Source organism: Daucus carota, chromosome 1 (assembly GCF_001625215.2).
Source record: "Daucus carota subsp. sativus chromosome 1, DH1 v3.0, whole genome shotgun sequence".
Taxonomy (NCBI): domain Eukaryota; kingdom Viridiplantae; phylum Streptophyta; class Magnoliopsida; order Apiales; family Apiaceae; genus Daucus; species Daucus carota.
The window spans coordinates 36,271,363-36,291,187 of NC_030381.2; the positions used below are offsets into that span (position 1 = coordinate 36,271,363).

General features: G+C 33.8%; 2 protein-coding genes and 1 long non-coding RNA gene across 6 annotated transcripts; 2 read left to right on the forward strand and 1 right to left on the reverse strand.

The window, feature by feature from the left end:
• Nucleotides 1–2,636: 2,636 nt before the first annotated feature.
• On the forward strand, nt 2,637–3,954 carry LOC108200631 (uncharacterized). Its single transcript, XR_001802785.2, has 2 exons — nt 2,637–3,322; nt 3,443–3,954. It is a non-coding gene; the product is annotated as an uncharacterized LOC108200631 (long non-coding RNA).
• LOC108200449 (chromatin structure-remodeling complex protein BSH) lies at nt 3,631–9,037 on the reverse strand. 2 transcript variants are annotated; one of them, XM_017368712.2, is made up of 11 exons: nt 8,880–9,037; nt 8,707–8,795; nt 7,933–8,027; nt 7,359–7,430; nt 7,234–7,281; nt 7,058–7,141; nt 6,004–6,042; nt 5,816–5,898; nt 5,629–5,691; nt 5,261–5,402; nt 3,631–4,001 (listed from the first exon to the last, which is right to left on the reverse strand). In XM_017368712.2, exons 1-10 carry the CDS (start codon nt 8,930–8,932, stop codon nt 5,306–5,308), a joined length of 723 nt encoding a protein of 240 aa, XP_017224201.1. In that variant the 5' UTR covers nt 8,933–9,037; the 3' UTR covers nt 3,631–4,001; nt 5,261–5,305. The 2 variants fall into 2 exon arrangements, with proteins under 2 accessions (XP_017224201.1, XP_017224130.1); XM_017368641.2 differs by lacking the exon at nt 3,631–4,001 and having other exon boundaries at nt 4,989–5,402.
• Nucleotides 9,038–9,627: 590 nt separating this feature from the next.
• On the forward strand, nt 9,628–19,513 carry LOC108204762 (synaptotagmin-2-like). 3 transcript variants are annotated; one of them, XM_017374363.2, is made up of 9 exons: nt 9,628–10,703; nt 11,467–11,708; nt 12,896–12,914; nt 13,626–13,831; nt 14,134–14,243; nt 14,363–14,461; nt 16,087–16,537; nt 16,662–16,793; nt 18,981–19,513. In XM_017374363.2, the coding sequence occupies exons 1-8, from the start codon at nt 9,934–9,936 to the stop codon at nt 16,748–16,750; spliced, it is 1,986 nt and encodes a 661-aa protein (XP_017229852.1). In that variant the 5' UTR covers nt 9,628–9,933; the 3' UTR covers nt 16,751–16,793; nt 18,981–19,513. The 3 variants fall into 3 exon arrangements, with proteins under 3 accessions (XP_017229852.1, XP_063938026.1, XP_063938030.1); XM_064081956.1 differs by lacking the exon at nt 18,981–19,513 and adding an exon at nt 16,941–18,939; XM_064081960.1 differs by lacking the exon at nt 18,981–19,513 and adding an exon at nt 16,966–18,939.
• Nucleotides 19,514–19,825: the final 312 nt, after the last annotated feature.

Below are 19,825 nucleotides of genomic sequence, written 5' to 3' on the forward strand. Positions count from 1 at the left end.
TTATCCTTGTTTATCGCCTGAACACTTAGTAAAGAGTCGCTTTCAATCACCATGGCTTGATCCCGGAATGCAGCAGACCACAGTAAAGCTTCTAAAACCCCTACTAGTTCAGCCTCCAGCACCGTAACTTTCCCTGGCAGCCGCATTGTTTTGCCTTTAACAAACAAACCTTGATGGTTTCTTATCACCATTCCCACGGAGAACGAATCTGCTCCCTCAAAGACTGAGGCATCGACATTAACCTTCAGAGTTCCATATTAACTTCAAATTATGTGATATGAAAGTCACACAAATTTGCATACCGTTACTTCAATTAAAAACGCAAGTATTAGAAAAAAATGCAGAAGACACTGAAAACAATGGGAACAGACCACACCACACCCTGATATGAAAGTGAAACAGACCAATCATAACACCAATAATTATCTTTGCATTTATCTTCTCTCCGTACAAGAAAATAAATTGGCGATTTTTGTAGATGGAAGCATTAACTTTGATTCACACAAACCATCATTTTAATATTATTAATAATAATATCGACAGATCAACCGCTGCTGCATTGTCGCCACAAAGTGGACTTATGGATGATATTATAAATCCAGATAATCTTGTTTTGCGTAAACACCTCGATCTACACAGATCAAATAGAGTGAACCGCCAGCGATCTCGTATTAATATAATTTGTTAATTATCATTATCGAAGAGAAAATATTTTTCATTATATCTTATATACTCACTCGATGTGATATTTGAATTTCGGCGATCAAAAGCTAAAATTCAGAAATAAAAATTAAATTTCATGATTAATGCTAATAAATTAGTATCTATACTATATTATAATAAGCGAACATGGTTATAATTTGTAGTCCAAGGTTTTAGTTATATTTTTTGGTTTGGTACTCTCCTTTTGGTACTACAAGTCTACAAATGTGGAGTCTATTAGTATTGTATTGTTAAACAGTTTCAAATACTAAAAACACTCATAACAATACATTATCATATAATATTTCATTAAAAAAATTATAATGATGTTATAAATATACAATTTTGAATATCTTTTTTAGCAAAAAACTTCATATAATTCTTTTTAACTTTAACGTGTTCTATTTCTATATAAACACGAACCATTACAAACCTCTTCCTAACTCTAATCTTAAAAGTTATTGGTGTCAAAAAAATTAAGATTACAAGACTACGTTTGAAATTCGATTGATTAGATTACTGAATTTTTCAAAGGTATTACACGATCGACTATGTTTGGAAAAAATTTGAATTTTCTGATTTTTTTATTTTTGAATTTACGTGTACTAAATTCGAATTAAATGTACTAATATATATATAGGCACTTGCTCAAATGAGAACTTTTTTAAAATGAGAACCGTGAGAACTTTTCTAATTTATCAATATATCATTCATTTGAAGGGCCCCGCCAGGGGCACCTTCACAAAAAATGTATATAATTAAGATCTCCACCTAGCTAGCCGGAAAAAAAAATAAAAAAAAAATCACTGATGACGTGGCAGTGGACTCTTTTTTTTTTTGAATTTTTTTTTTGACTAGTTAGGGAGAGACTAGTTTTATATACACTTTTTATACTGGGTACCCACTAGTTTGATGTTTAGATTAGTCAAAATATGATAAATTAAGGAAGTTCTCACGGTTCTCATTTTAAGAAGTTCTCACTGGAGTAACCCTCTCTCTCTCTATATATATATATATATAGTCAGTTGAATAATATAATTTAATTAAAATTCAATCCATTAATACTAAAATACTAATAAAATGATGTTAAAATTTAAATTATAAATAATAAATAATAAATTACGAACTATATACCCGCCCGTGCTTCGCACGGGTTAAAGGCTAGTATTAATAATAATAATAATAATAATTGACATAATGGCATGTACTAGTTAATTTTTGTCTAGGCCATGCCAGTTAAGAAGATGATATAATGTTTACTCATGTCTCTAGCTTGATACCGAATACAGATGTGTTAATAATAATAATTGAAAATATCACATGCACCCTTTGTCACTCACAACACTTAATTAAGTGTTAATACATTAATAAATAAATACTAGTATAGATTAGTTCTCACGAGGCCTTGACCTCATTACTGGATTCCAGAATATTCCCAGCAAATTTTATAAACTTAATATAAAGCTCCACCAAATCTGTGATTATTGATTTACAATCATGTTCTAGATTTAAATTAATGGTGTTCCCTCAAAAATCATAAAATCAAAAGAAATGAATTGATGAATGAAATAAAAACTGGATATGTACACTTTTCGTGTCGTTTTACGATAAAAAGCCTGACTGAGATGGACAAAATTATGTATTAAAACAACTATTTATTCATCGAAAATTTTATGATCCGTAGTGTGATATCGGCTAGTGGAATTAAAAATGTAATTGAAAAAAGTTGAAAAGAAAAGGATGGGAGTGTGAGGGCAAGTACAAGTATACCAAAAGCGTCGACGTCCATCACGTTAAAGGACATGCAAATAATTAAACAGCTTCACGTGTCAGGGTCGCGAGGGAGTCCAATTGGGTGGCCTAGCCAAATAACTCAATTTTAACACTTAATTATGTACATAACCTAAAGATTAACAGAAGATTAATTGGATCGATCAGAAATTATCGAATAATTAATTGAATAATCAAACATTTAATCAATTTGATGAATTATGAAACCAAGATTAATCATGACTAATCACTGACCTTATATATGATGATTATTATTTAGGGTCTTAATTTGAAATAAAATGAATATTTAATCCAGAAAATTAACTCTTTCTAAAATTTGATATATTAACAAAATTCCAAAAAATTAACTCTTCTTAAATTTGAAAATTGGATTGTTTTGTTCTGGACCAACAGCTCCTTATTTATAATGGTTATGTAGATGTAGATAAGAAAAGGAATGCTAACCCATCAAAGCTCATCTCACGGATCTTGCCCTCCTTCTGACCCAAACACATGCCACAACATTTTCTGTCTACCCCCCCTCTACTTTTTTATATTCTTCTTCCAATTTTAAAGGGCGTTGTGTTGTGAGTGTATATATATAGATTATAGGGCAAGGCAAGCTGTACTTGAAGCCTCAAGGAACTAAGGAACAAACTCATCTCATTTTAAAGTACGTACTTTCTAAATTCTACTTCCAACAGAATGACTTCTTCTCCTTCCAACACTTCCTGGGTGAGAACCATCAAGTCTCCGTTCAGGAAAGCTCGTACTCTCTTCAACAATAATCAGAACCCCTCCGCGGCTACCACTAAAGCTCATAAACGCAACAAGTCCCGCCAGCCTCAAGGTACATTACGTTAATATGTGTGTGTGCGTGTGTGTGTAAGGATTTGGGAAAAGATAAATCAAGAAGATTGATAAATGTTCATGTAGTTGGGGTGATGAAACAATTTAAGTGGTGGTGCAGGGCAGGATGATGATAAGAAGATGATAGATCTTCAGCTTGAAGGAGAAGTGATGGCATGCACTTATGAGGATGTTCAGGTCATGTGGTCTATTCTAGACAAAGCCAACAATAAGCCCAGATCATCACTCTGCAATGTTAATACATGATCTATCAGTACTCGAGAGCCTTGGCCTCTCCACCCATTAGTATCACCAGCAAAGTAGGTAGTTTATATTGTATATGTATATATATCATACTTGCGCAAAGTATGTTTCTTGTTGAAAATTCCGATCAGGTGGTGACAGAGAGAGAAGCTATTTTCTAAGAAACAAGATTCCCAAACAAGAAAAGGCCAGCAAGGGAAACATACAGAGGGTGTGTAATTATCAAAGCTGAACCATTCGTCTTCATCCTTAAACTCTGATGATCGATGTACTCTGTAAATTTTTCTATGTTTTGATAATTGTCACACCTCCTACCTATAGGAATCCCCGTGATGAAATAAGAGAATCATGGTGAGATTTTTCACTTTATTGATGGATCGCCTGCTTTCACTTCTCCACATCATTACTTGAATAATCTGTATATATCATTATTGTCGGATGCTGATCAGTAATGCTTGAAGTTGATAAAAAGGAAGATAGATGTCTATTTGCCATTATGATCACAGATAGGGATTTGCATCATAAAAACAGTTTCTGTAAGATAGAAAAATGAGATTAAGGGGAGTATCTAAGGTATAAAGGTAGGGCGGTAAAAACACAAACATACAAGTAAAACTGTAAAACTGTAAAACTAGTATTATTATGTAATATGGAAACATACGGAAAAAGAGCTTTATTGTATATATAAATATTTTTCCGCAACCCTTCATCTATTATGAGCAACTGTTGGGCAAGTCTGGTCAAAACATGAAGAGGGTGTGAACCTAATATATACAGTCCTAAAGACAACCATAAAATACGGTTTCTGGTTGTTCTTCAATAGATAAGGTCCCGCAATAAGATGAGGATAAGGTCATCCTCCATCTCTGGAATTCAGCCTACAGATTTTAGAAACGATTTCATCTACTCTGTGTCTTACATGGCAACTACTTTTTGTTCTATAGATCTGTATCCAATGTTTGGGCAGTTCTCATTTCCTAGTGGTTTCGGTTGAAGAATGTTGTGCATATCTTTAGCAAACACATTCTGGTACAAGCCTTGCAACTTTATTTAATTGTTTTTGTACAAGCACATACAGGATTCTTGACCTTAAATAAAAAAAAAAAAAATAGAGACCATTAATGGTAATAAAAAAAAAAGAGCAAAAGATCCCACAAAAACAGAAACTTGATTAGACAAGGAATGAACATTCTAGCCTCAGTTCTAATCGAATGATTATGACCAATCAACTTCCTAGAAAAATTCGAATTACACTACTTAGATGATGAAGGGCGATTTCTTGATTCTCCTACCAAGAAGTAAATGGTTTAGAAGACTTTGAGCAGTAAAAAGAGGAATGACCCTAAACCTAAAGCATATAAATATTTTAGTCTAAACCTGGATTTTAGAACAATAAAATAGCCTGTCACAGAACCAAAGTTTTAGAGGAACAATAGTCATAAACAAGACGGTGCAATTGACATCTTCAGAAATATACATCAACACATTGTTAATAACATGTTTATCTATTTTAATATTTGTTTCATTGGCACTTGCTTGATGTACTTGGTGGATGATTTGCTTTCCAACACTTTGTGTGCGAATGAATCACAAGATAAAGAATTATGAACACAGCTTGATCTCATAAATATAAGTGCTGCTAAATCTAAATTTACTAGAACTTCTGCTGAGTTACCTATCCAAACATTAGAATTTTCTCTCCCAATTAACTGTCAGTCCATTAAGCATTCCTCTCTTCTTTTGCTTCCAGGATACCCACTTCCTCCTTCGATAGCTTGTCAACAATGGGCTCATACACATCCCACTCCTTTCTCTTCCTAAAAAAGATTGTAGAAATAATAAGTTTTGAGTCTATTTAAAGATCAAGGTGCCTCAGGACATCAACTGTGCTATAATCCAGATGGCCAGATCATAACAATGGCATAATTAAATTCAAGGAAATTCCTTCATGCCAACTGCATTGTAATGCTAAAGCTTATATCAGCCCTAAAGATTTGCTAGTTACTATCATATGGGATACCGAAAGAAGGATATCAGTCTTACCGAATAACACTCGATCTAAAACCATACAACTTCATCAAATCCAATCCAGTGCCACCAGCTTTGCTGATATATATAGAGACAGAGGAAGAGACTTGTTATTTAAATGCAAAATCAAGTGCAAGTCTTATTACATGGGAGAATAAAACAAGGAGCAGATCCTTAGATACACAATACTTAATTTTCAAACCTGGGTAGAGAATGCTCAAACCCTCTACGACCCTTTTTGCTTATTCTACTTTCCCTTGCAGACGATACATTCTGAATTGCAATCTGAAAGAAATTAATTTCAAAGATTGTAAACAGAAAATTTGGAGCTCATGATGTTCCACCTAATCATTTCTAATAACAATGCTTCGGTTTTCTATTAATTCTAACCTCATAGAGCTGTTCCCTGATTGCAAAGGCTATTGCAGGCTGCAAAAGGGACATTTCCATCAAGTCTTATTCAGAAGAAATTCAGTGTCATTTTTTATGACTAAGGGTAGGAGAGAATAAGGAATCTTTGACATTTACTGAGACAATATGCTTGGTAAGATTAAGGGATACACAAAATGAAATCTAACAATTGAAGAAGTTTGACTTCTTATTCAGTTCTTTATGCTCTATTGTATCAAAATTTCAAGAATGTGAGTGCACACAAGGAATGGAAGGATATCAGGATGAGATAAACAAGGAACTAATGGGTAGAGTGAAAATACCCTGGCATAACGGAAATACTTCTAATTTTAAAACAATTATAGTTGCTTCTCCTTGGAAGATTTATAAGATTTGTAGAAGCGAGAGAGAATCACTGGTAACGGAACTGCAGTCCCCCATAAAGCACTGAGCTAATGCTAAATATCAGAGGAAATAACTTGGAATATGTTCTAACTTGTGGGGTGTGTGTGTGTGTGTACATTTAACTGCCTGGATAAACTATCCTCTATCCAACATGAAATGAGGTGAAGCAGAATCAGAAGTGATGAGCAGGAAAATTATATATGGAATCGATTTCATATAATGCTTCTTGCAAAACAAAATCTTGCCTCTAACCTATGAAAAATTAAAAATACAGGGCATTAAGTATATATATGGCGTATTTTTTCCAAAGCATTTGTTGCCTATGTAAAATAAGCGTAAGAGATAGCTTATATGATATGATAGGAAACCATCTAATATCGGCACATAAAATTAATTAGTCTTTGTCCTAATCTGTGATGGGAGATGACTAGTACAGGTACCTACCAACTAATATTGGCCATCTTTCAGCACGAAGATACTCAAACGTGCATCTTGCAATGCATTTTTCATTTTTTGTGTAACTAACATACGGAGAGTACTCTAAATTAGGCTTTAGGTAGAACACTAAGTAGCTTGACTCAATATTGTCAGCTGGTGATAGACTAAAACATACCACAAATACAGGAAAAGTTCAAGTTAATAAGCTTACTCCGACTTCCGGGTCATCAATACCCAAATCTTTGCAAAAGGTTCTTGCAAATTCTTCAGGATCACTCTCAAAGTTGTTCAAATCCTGAGATCTTAAGATGTCAATCTTTGTTGCACTGAATAGATGCAGTACAGTATAACCAGAAGCATAAGAAAATTTGTGATAATAAAACTTACCCACAGGAACTGGTCCTTAATTAGGGTATGATTCACTCGAAGATCAACCTGCATATTTTAACAGAGAATAAAGGACGAGATAATTATGTCGAAAAAGGAAAGGTCTCGTCAAAACTAAGACCAACCTTAATCGGAATAATTTTTTCACCAGTGTACATATCTTGCCCTTCATATGATCTAAAATCACCCAGCTGCGACTGCAACATCCAATTTTTGGTTAGCAGCACCAACATAATAAAGACCATACCGATTTAAATGCAATCACGAAGGATGCAGTTGCAAATTGCAATAATATTTTAGTATATGTTAGTATTTCCCGGTCAAAAATTTACCTTCTTCCTGCTATAGACGCGCCTTTGTTACAGAGTTCGTGCATACTTAAAAATGTCTAGATATTTAAGGAACTAAGTATATTATTCTACATGAAACATGAATCAACTAATGTGCCAGAGGGAACAGGCAGAACGACCAGCATTAGATAGCAAACACAATAAATTTTCCTCGATTATATTGAGGAGTAAATTTACCACAAATGATATATCTGATATACCACTGAACGGAGTTTAAATATGACTCAGCGTTTAATGTTATATCACTAGAGTATGTAAGGACTGTCCAAGTGAATGTGTGTGCACGAGTGTTTGTGTTTAGGGAACCAATGATGACTGGGCACCTTTAAAAAGAAGATGGTTTACTTACTTGTATAGATTGAGCAATCTGAGTTACAAATGCGGGTGGAAGCTTCAAGTCTCTTACAGTTCTTTTTGCGAACACCACTACTTCTGAATCAGGATCTATTTCAGAAATTTATATTTCACTGGGTCATACAATCAGTAAAAATAACGAGTTTCTAACACCGAGGAAAAAGCTGTAAATAATATAACCCTCTGAAGTAATGTAATCATCTAAAATTTTAGTTCTGCAAAAAGAGGCCATTTTGCTTACCAAAAACCATATCAAATTAGTAGGCACCGGAACACAGGGTATGCTTTTTGTGGATATGTATAAACTAGTTTTTATTTCCGGAAATCTACACTGAACTAGCAGAACGCTGACCTAAACAGGTACATAGTAGCCTACATTCTAACTTGTGTTTATCATAGTGGTGTACAGTACAAGAGATTTTCTGATTTCTATTCGTATGATATGAAAAGCAATAAAATAAAGACGGAGGTCAGCGGATCAAAAACGACTTCATCATTTAAAATTTCAAAACATACTTGAAGCTAATTCCCAATTAAATCTTATATACCTAAGGCCTCTTACATTATATCAAGGGACATGTTTTATATCTAATTTGATAGAAAGCGGGCAAGAATCAAGATTAGGCAAGATCATATAACAATCAAGTAGTCAAGTAAAAACAATTCTTTCAACAAATCAACAGCAAACACTGATTCTTGGCGAACACCACCAAATAATAAGGAAAAGTTAAAAAAAAATAAAAAAAATTATGTGTAGAAATAAAAATACCAGAAGGGTTCCAAGTAAAAGCGTCTCTGAATCTCTGGCCATCAATTTCAATGTCGAGACGAATCGGAACCAAATTTTCAGCAGTTGGCCTAAAAAGATGAAACTGAATTGCGATTAAGTTGAAACAAGACAGACAGAGAGACAGAGATATAGATACATAGAGAGATACATACATTCTGAACTTAACTGGGTTCTTTGAAACACCCCATGTTGAGTGCGATTTCATGCTGCAACTACAAGCCTGCTCTGCTCTGCTCTCTGCAAATTAAGCTTTTTAGGCTCTGTTTGGTTTTCACTGCACAAACTGCAAAGGAATAATTACTTCCTCCGCTTTCTTTCGGGCTTAACCAACCTTTTCCTATTTTATTTTATTTGTTAGACTTTTTCCTTTTTAAATAAAATATATAATAAAATATAATTTATAAATAATCTTAAAATTGTTCATTTAATTTTAATATACTTAAAAAACTAAGTGAAATATTTAAATTTAGCGTATGTTTAGATGGGTTTAGAAAATCAAGCTTCTAGTTTATAAATCAAAATTAACCTATTCGTGATGTTTATGTAAAGAAAAGTATAAATAAAAATCTGATTACTATTCTCTGTATTTATTTAAAAAATTCCTCAGATGAAAAATTTAGAGAGATCAAGAGAAAAATCTATTTTCAAATAATTTATTTTTATTTTAAAACTTGAATTTATAAATAAATAGATATTAAAAAATAAATTATAAATACCAAACATATCAATGATAAATTATTTATTTTGTAATTCATTTTTTTAAATAATTATAATTAATTATTAAGAGTATCGTAAAATGCACACAAAATTTGTACCATACGATTGATGTTGTGATTGTCGATGTAAATAGCGGAATATACAAAATTTCATACATACTCCTTTGCTTTATTTGACGGAACGGGGCCTTTTTTTTTTTTGATGCAGCCGAACGGGGCCTTACTTATCGAATAAAAAAACATGTGCATGAGGTTCATTATCTTTTATCCACGCTTTTTGACAAAATCCTTTAATATACAGCGGAGGACACTTCCCCGCCCGACCACCGTCGATTATTTACTCTCCGGCCGCCGTATTTTGATGGTCTTGAATATGCCACCACCCACATTCACAATCTCATCAAATTCCCATTTTCATGGAGGCTGAAGTTAGTGTAGTTACTCTCAAGTTGCAATCTTGTACTCTGCTTATAACATAGCTTTTATCTTCATGCCCCTTTGTCAAGCACTTAAAGGTGTTTGTTTTAATGCTTCAATGAATCTGAAAACAAATATTAAAAGCTGTAGCTTTTCACAGATGATATTAGTATCACCATTGAGTTGCCCATGTAAAAGGGTTGCTTGTCCTTTCTTTGCTAGTTTTTACAGTAGGAAAATATTCATTACCCACAAGAGGAAATTGGGTGTTACTCGTTTAGTTAGTCGGGGTGCGAAATATAGTCTTTCTGGTGATTTGGATGGTAAGGGCTTGTCTCAAGAGCCTGTTGCATTTGGTACTTCTAACATTACTGATTTTAGAGAAGATCCTATAGTTGATAAGCTCAGGACACAGTTAGGAGTTATTCATCCTATTCCCTCTCCTCCGTTTAATTCGAACATTGTGGGGTTGTTTGTGTTCTTCTTCTTTGTTGGGGTTGTGTTTGAAAAGGTTTGGACTTTGAGGAAGAGGAGTAAGTCTGGGAGTGAGGGAGGGCCGGGTATGTGGCCGCAAGTGCCCTCAAGCTTCTCTCTGTTTCTTGAAAAGGATTTGCAAAGAAAAGAGTCGGTGGAATGGGTGAATATGGTTTTGGGGAAGTTGTGGAAGGTTTATAAGCCTGGGCTTGAGAATTGGGTCATTGGGTTGCTACAGCCAGTGATTGATAATCTAAGGAAACCTGATTACGTGGAGAGAGTTGAAATTAAGCAGTTTTCGTTGGGAGATGAGCCATTCTTAGTTAGGAATGTCGAGCGCAGAACCTCACGTGGTGTCAATGATCTCCAGTAAGTTTGATATCCTAGTCTTATAAGACGAGATTTAATATTTCGGCTCTTATTTGCTGTTTTTCTAAAAATCTGTTCTTATATGTTCATATTCTAGTCAGTATATAACTATGTAAGTATCTGGTCTAATTAGCGGCTAATCATCGTCTCTGTGTAATAAGCATATATCACATGGTGACATAATACGAATCTTAAATTGTATTAGTACTTTTCTTCATAGGTATAAAAGAACAGAAGTTACCCCATAATTACATGTAGATAATACTTAAGTCTAAACTAACAGTGTATATTCTACACAGAATGCCACTAATTTAATCATAATGCAAGGATCTAATAATTTCTTAATGGATCAAAGGCAACAGGAAGGATGCTCTCTATATCAGTAGAGGAAAATCCCGAGAAAATCTATATTTTTTCTCGACATCCAAAGCTGGATTATGCAATGTGTAGTGTCAAGTTGTTATGATGTGTGGTGGATGCAAAAGTGCAAGACAATGTAAACATTAACTCTCTGTGCATACATGCCTTTGGCAATGAGGCTTTTGAAAATGTCAGACTGTAAAAAGCTACTTGTAGAAGAACTCAGGTGTCTATCTCTCAAAAAGAGTGTGTGTGTGTGTGTGCGCGCGCGCGCATGTGTTTATGTAAAGTTTTTTGACATTTAAAAATAGCTTGTTGCAGAAAATGCAAACTAAAATAATTTTGTCTTTACTGCAGTTGTATCTCTTATCGCATTTGACTGTGTTATCTTTAACCAATAAAGGTACCAAATAGGCATCCGTTACACAGGTGGTGCTCGGATGCTGCTAGGGCTATCACTTAAGTTTGGAATTATCCCCATTGTTGTGCCTGTGGGTGTTCGAGATTTTGACATTGACGGGGAACTTTGGGTGAAGCTGAGACTGATTCAATCAGCACCTTGGGTGGGTGCTGTTTCATGGGCCTTTGTTTCGCTTCCAAAGATTAAAGTTGTTTTGACACCATTTCGCTTATTCAATATAATGGGTATGCTGTAGCTTCATATCATTTCGTTGTCCATATGTATCTGCTGACTTGATTTGAGTTGGGAAAAATTATAATACCTGAAACCTCAACACACAGTTAGCTAATACTTAGATTACTGTTTAGGTTAATGGCGGTAAGCGATTCTTATAGCAATTAATCGACTGGGAACTGACCGAGTACTAGCAGGGACATGTGTTGCAAAATAAGATACAAATCTTGTACTGCTATGGGAAGGCATAAATTAGGATGAGATATACTATGAATTTATGAGTAAATACTTGGTGGAAAGTAATGAAATAGAAGCAGCAAGAAGTTAAACTTGTTACTTTGTGAAATCCCTGGAAAATAAGTTATCTGGTTCTCAATTATGCTCAACTAATAACCCGCAATGGAAAAAAAAATAACCTTATTAGTTGCTTCTTCTTTCTAATTAAACCACTATAATCTTTGAATTCTAATTGACTTTATTTGAGCAATTTCTTCTCAAAATCTCTCTCAATTAGCCTCAACTAATAAACAGAAATGGTAAGAAATTAAACCTTGTTAGTTTCCTCTCTCCCTCTCCCTCTCTCCCTCACCCAGTATTATCTTGGATCAGGGAATATTAATGACAAGAAATTTGACCTTGTTAGTTGCTTCTTCTTTCTGTGTTGTTTGCCTTTGGGCACTCATATAAACATCAATCCAGACAGCAATTGCTGAATAATGCTTTAAATTTCCCCTGATCCTCAACATTCACCTATCCCTTCATCAAAATCAGTTTAAATAAATTGTCCATTTTTTTTCTCAAAAGTGATCTTTAATATCAAGAGATACCCAAGTGACACATTAATTGGAACCATAGAGGAAGAAAATGTGGAAACTATTTTTTCAGTATAAATTTTAAACAAGAAAGTAGAGTGCAAGAGATTACTAATTTTTAAATGCATGTGATCATTCATAAAGTTCCTCTGCTTATTGTAGAACATTCAACAACCTTGTACTCACGCACATCCATTATAGATTCCTTGCGCTTGATCAGATTTCGTATTTACTATAGATAATTTACATGGCAAAGAGCAGGGTTTCATTACTTCCATACCATTTAGTGTTTTTAAAGTTGCACTTTTTTGCACCTGATCAATTGATATAATTAATATTTGTTTGACTAATGATCTTTTTGTTTCCTGCATGTTGGGTGACCCTAGCGATTCCTGTTCTATCAAAGTAAGTGAACCTCATCTTCCTGCCTTGTGATAACTGCCAAAGGCACTGAAATATTATAATATTTCTTTACACACACACATAAAGAGAGAAAGAGAAAGACAAACGTATTTAGTATATTTTCTACATACAGCCGTCTATTTGTTTGTGACATTCCAAGATAAAGGGTAGAACCAAGTCTAAACAACACTTGAAATGAACTACCTTGTCCTATTCGTTATAATGACATTACTGAAAAGGTAGAACTGTTGACAATAATACAAATATTGCTCGTCATTTATGCATTTTGTACTTACAAAATTTGATAGCATCTTTGCAGTATTACAAGTTTTATGCGTATATCATCGTTGGATTTTTTCCTCTCCCTTGATATATATGAATCAGTGATTCCTCCTTACCATGCACAACTTTCTTATTTCTCTCCTCATTAGATAATAGATATGCTACCCCGTCTGTTTCAAGTTTCAACAAAAAGTGTTATTACCTCAACAGGCCAATAATAGGATTTGTTGGCACAAACATGTGCCAGTAAAGTTCTGATAGTAAAGTTGATATTTAGTTTATGATGCCTTAAAAGAAGAGACAAATACCATTTTGTTAGTTGAGGAGCGTATTATTTTCAATTCATAGGATTAGTAACACTATTTGCTTCAGTAAATATGTTTCTTTTTGTTACTCGTGTTTCAAAAAATTTACTGCAGTCTGCTGTATTAGGTTTTTGACAAAGCTCCTGACTGAGGATTTGCCGCGGCTATTTGTTCGTCCAAAGAAGATTGTCTTGGATTTTCAAAAAGGAAAATCGATTGGCCCAGCTCCAAATGATTATAAGTCGGAAGAAATACAAGAAGGGAACAAAGAGTATGTTGGAGAATTATCAGTAACCCTTGTAGATGCTAGAAAGCTGCCCTATCTTATCTCTGGTAACAGTTCTACCTCATATTCTATATTCATACACAGCTTGCAAAGAATCCTCTGTTTTTTTTTTTTTAAGTCATCGAATTTTCGATAGTTATGCACTTATTGAAGTGTTGCACTTCCTGTGAGTATTGCAAGTTTTTACTAGGTACTCCCACCACGAGATATATTTATGCTGACACACACCTGAAGCTCTCAACGTACCACAAGGAAGCTAGTAGCCTGCACACAGTCTATATATCAAGAGATCTACCTATGTCGTCCTGTATTAACAATAATTGTCTATTCATTAGTCTCTGTCATTCAGGTAAAACGGATCCATATGTCATTCTAAGGCTGGGAAATCAAGTTATACGTAGCAAAAATAATAGTCAAACGACTGTTATCGGATCTCCTGGTGAGCCGATTTGGAATCAGGTGAGTTTGTTACTATATTAGCCTTCAAGCCAACTTTGCACTCTTCTTAATATTACGTTATATACAAGAATGCTAGATCTGTCTAAAGCTAATGTCTATGTCTATCTTTCTTTTTACAGGATTTTGATATGCTAGTTACAAATCCTAGAAAACAAAAATTATATATTCAAGTTAATGACTCCCTTGGGTTTGCAGATTTAACTACTGGAACCGGAGAGGTAAAGTTACCCATTCACTAGATTTTAAATAAAGGTTATTGCTTAATTTGGATTTGTTCCCTCCACATCATTTGACGTTTATCTGTTTAGACTCTTCATGTCACTTTTAAGTTACCACATTTCTTTATATTTAGGAATAGACTCGGGTTTAAATGCTGATACTGCTTTATATTGTCTAGAATAAATTCTTAAGAGTTTAACAAAACACTTTTGTGCTTGCTAGTTAAACTGATGATTATAATATGGCTCAGCATATCAGGATAGATTCGTAAGGGCATATAATGATCGTTGTTAGAGATAAAGCATAATTCATTCTGTTATTTTAATTTTTTATTGAATTTTATTGGTTACAAATCATCTAAGGAGGTCATAAATAACTCTCATTTTGCCTTAAATTAGATAAGGCCGTTTTTCTTGTCAAAATAACTTTCATGTAAATGATTTATACCAAAATACAATACCGAAAGAAGGGCTTTTTTCATACAAGAAAGTCTTTCATCTAACCAGAGGGCATGCAGGGATGTCTCACGGAAATCTAGATTAAAAAACCTTAATATCTTAAAAGAAAACACTTGAAAGAAAATGCAAAATCTGCGGATCCAGGAAAAGAAATGAGAAATATCATTCAAAATAGTCTACCGTCCAATGTAGAGATGGCCCCCCGAAATTTAGTTAGTAAAACTGTAGTGACTGAAATGAAATGAGAAGTTTCATTCAAAAAAGTCTACCGTCTAAACGAAGGTCATGTAGAGATGGCCCAGAATTTTAGTTAATAAACCTTTAATGACTGAAATGAAAACCCAGCTAAAAGGCACAACACCTGCAAATGGAAAGAAAAGAAAGAGGGAGAGAAAAAGGAGGGAAAGTGGAACCGAGCAAAAAGACTTTGTTAGACACCGAAACAAAGTCATCTAAAATGACACAAAATTGTTAATTAACAACAAGACCAAATCGCCATATACGTCAAAGAGCCATCATTTATGACACTTCCTTGGAAGGCACATAATTATATAAACAGTTGGCACACAAAAGACATTGATACAATTGAAGCATATAGTCTTACTAACATGTGCTCAAAAAACAATTTTTGTAAAAAGCAACGCAAGTGCAGCAAATAGTCTTACTAAATTTTTTTTTTAAAAAAATAATCAACCAAGTCAATTTATCTTATTGATTTGGTAACATATCTACAAACAAAATCACAAAGAAAATTAGAGAAAACAGTAAATATACTCTTTTATACAAATTTTCCCTAGCATCTGTTGGCTGAAATTATACACAATAAGGATAAAATATATCTGTCTAGAGTTTGTGTAAAATCAGTATATGGATTGGATCTTTCTTTCTGAACATGAGAGCATGCGGTTTCTAAGTATTTTATAACTTAATTAGTAAGTACAACTATAACCTTGGACTTAATTTCGGCTGCCATATATGGCTTTGAACCTAAGTCATATTAGATCAAGGAGTAGTTCACCTTTTATAATTTGTTATTAGATGAATCTAAGATGGAGCATATATCAATTATATCTGACAGACATGATCCCTCATCTTAACATTTAGAAGTTATAATTTTTAGTATTTCTCATCACCTATGTATAGCTCAAATAATATATTTTGTCCAGGTTGATCTTGGTTCACTAAAAGATACAGTACCAACAGATAGAATTGTAGCCTTGCAAGGAGGATGGAGACCATTTGGAGATAGATTTGCTGGTGAAATATTACTCCGACTTACATATAAAGGATATGTTGAGGATGACGAAGATGAAACAACGGCAGCAAAACTGATGGATACTGATGTTTCTGATGATGAAATGTTTGATTCTGAAGACATGTATGCAACATATGAGCAGCTGAAAAAGGATTCTTCTAGTGGAACAGATAAAGAAACATTTATGGATGTTTTAGCAGCTCTACTTGTCAGTGAGGAATTTCAAGGTATTGTGGCATCCGAAACAGGAAATGCGAGATCTTCGGATGATGTGACTGCTTCAGTATCAACATCAAGCTCAGGTGGTCCCAATACCGAAATGGTACCACCTAATTCTGAGAGTGGCAATCAAACTTTTATAGGTACCATAACATAATGGGTTTTTTTCCGGAATATTAAACAAAAGTTATTTTTTGGCATGCCAAAATTAATAACTTGCTCTTAAATAATATCTTTCTCCCTCGTATAAAAATTTGTTATGTGCAGGCTCTTCCTTATTTTGGCTTGCCGTAGTCACAAGCATCTTGGTGGTTATTGCTATGAACATGGATGGTGGAAGTATATTCAATCCCTAATGAATATATCAGTTCATGGAAATATATGCTTATGACTGATCAAGTAACTCCTCATGACCTTTTCTTTTCATTTCTGCTTCCAATGTATCATGAACCTCTTTTATGTGTTACTCTGTGTCTAAAGCTGTTTCTATAGTGATCACATTGCTTTAACTTTCCAGTAATTGGATTTTTTGTTCCCTCTCTTCAGGATTTTGCATTTTTTTTCCACTCAGGAAATACCTGTGTAACTACAAAGAGTTGGAGTCATGAATGTTTTCCCAACTGATGTATGATTGTAGTCACGTGTGCATATTCATATAAAAATTGGGCAAGTATATCAGATTTGCTTCCTTTTTAATATACTGAGATAAAAATCATAAGATGGATGACTTCTACTTTTGAAAAATGTGTGTGCTCAAGAGTGTGCACATTTATTCATTCTACATGACTAAGAGGACTACCACTAACTGGTATATCTTGTACTTTCATATATAATCTTATACTTTATGTTATTTGTGATTTAAATGTTTAGGTGTAATCATATAAGTGCAATAATTATGTAGCAGCTCTTTATCTATGTGTTTGTAAGGAGGTCTGAACTACTAGATACCATCCAAGTTGACTTCTAGTATGGAAATTTTACGTGGAGTAGTTTTCGTGATGTGGTACGAGTAGTAGTTTTTGTGCTGTGGAGCGAGGAATAAAAATACAATTTCTATTTATTTTATTTTATTAGTAAGTAAATAAGAGATTTGATTGTAATTTCTTAGATATTATTTACATGAGTGAATTGCATTTTGTACCCCTTAGCTTTGCCCAAAAATCAATTCTGTATACCTATTTTGGGAAATTACACTTTGCATCCCTTAATCTCTTTTTCATCAAACACACTAATCAAAGGAGGCAAAGTTCATACAAATTTAAAGGTTGATTACGAGAGACCAAATTACAAGAAGTTCCAGTTACACTATTACGCGTAGAGATTATTTACCTGAAGAAGAAAGTGAGTTATAGAGATCACAGTATTGTTAGAATTGATTATACTAATAATACCCTTGCAAAAAGTAACGTGAACATCTTAATTGGACGGCAAAGATGTATAAGGGGCGCTATTTATATCGAATTTGAAATTAATGAGATGCAAAATGCAATTTTCTAAAATAGGTATACAAAATTGATTTTTGTTTATAGCTAAGGGGTGCGAAATGCAATTCACTCTTAATTATATATGATAAATAGATTATTACAGATATTCTAGCTTTGTATATTATAGTAGTCGAATAGTAGAAAGATTTGTTTCCTTTATTATAAAGATTCTGAGTGGTGGGTTAAGTTTAGGTATTTACTCCTATATAATGAGATGTAATATATCACTTTTAGAAGACTAACTGATTATGATTGAATTAAGGATTGTTTCTCTCTTGTTATGGCTGCCATTCATATTTTATGCAAACTCTTCTCTTCTCTTCTACGGTTCAGAAATCCTAGGGGTAGTGGTTCTTCTGCGGTTGAATCACCTTAGAGTTTGTGGGTTTTCTGTGTTTGATCCTCAATATCTATCCTTTTCCTTGTTTCCCTTTCTTGTCGTACATCATTTTGTGGTCATAGGTACTCCTATTACCATTTACTTAAGCTAGCTGGCTGGAAATGTCAGGTTCATATCTCGCATATAACTTACCATTAGTTATAGTCTCTGACTCTGTAAACTTTTTAAACTGCACCACCACTTTAGCTGGGTATCTTTCCTTGTAAAAGTTATTCCTCCGATTGTTCAGTCCCACTTCCATCCCTAAAAGCTAGGGTGGGAGATTGTAAAGCATATCAGATCAACAGTAGCATACCTATTTGACAGCAATGCAGCTGTAAGTATGTAAAAGTAGCGCTTATAAGCTAGTAGAAGCATAACAATTGCCCCTGAAAAGTACAGAGACATCCAGATGTTGTGCCAGCTGAGATTTGATTTTGAACAGGAATATGCTGCAACCAAGCTAGTTGCTTTTATTAACGGAATAAAATGTTTTTTTCTAGTTTATATGTGAAAACTCTCTCCTATCCTTTTATTCTTTATCAATTCTTTTAACAAGTCCAATTAAAATGAAAACATATTACAATCATCTACCTGTTCAGTTTTTAAGGCTATTTACCTGTTTAACTTATAAGTTTATACATTGTTATACTTCATCAACTCTGTTTTGCACCACAGCGACACTGTGTATCAAGTTGCTAATTGGATAAATCAATTTGGCAGGTCAGAGAACTTGCATTTTTTCATAGGTTTTCTATATTTTGATGCGGGGAATGTCTGTGGAGTTAGAGTTTGTTTCGGCATTGGAACACCTGTATATATATCTTTGAGAAGAGCTAAATTTTGCATCTGAGGCCGTAAAGGGTCTGATTAGTGGGTTCCAAATGTTTAAAGATGAAGAAGCAGCAGAGAAGATTTGCTGCTGGTCACCTGAAAAGCTTGAAGCTGCGAATCATCTAGCATTCTAGCTAGTTAAGAGTAGTAGTACATACGAAACTCGGTGCGTTTTTATCGATTACAGTATGTACTTGAAGGCGATTTTGTGGTCCCGGATAAGCCTCATCCAAAACAGCAGCAAGGAGAAGAATAGATTTTCTGTCAGCATGAAACTGTAATATTCCAAGTCTACAGTCATTCTTTTTGCCTGGCAAATCTTACTTTCATTAAGATAATGTGAAAAATGGTGTTTATAAGTTTTCTCAAGTCTTGTAAAACATAAAACAGGAGGCTAATATAAAAACAAATTATAGTCAGCTCATCTCCAAACTATTTTCTGGTTCTGTTGATTTCGTGAAATAAATGTTAGTTTATTTCAGTAAACTTGCACTTTTATCTGGTAACCCGTGACTTATTCGGGAAATAAGAAATGTTAAATACATAAAAAAATAATATCATATGAAATAAGTCAATGGCTACCAGATAAAAGTGCACGTTTAATTAAATAATATTATATATAAATTATAAGAAGAGGAAAGCTGAATTTTTTAATGAATTATATATTATCTGTGAATTTAAGTATATTATTTTGATTTTATGCAGATTTAGAGTTTACGCCGAATCTTTATGAG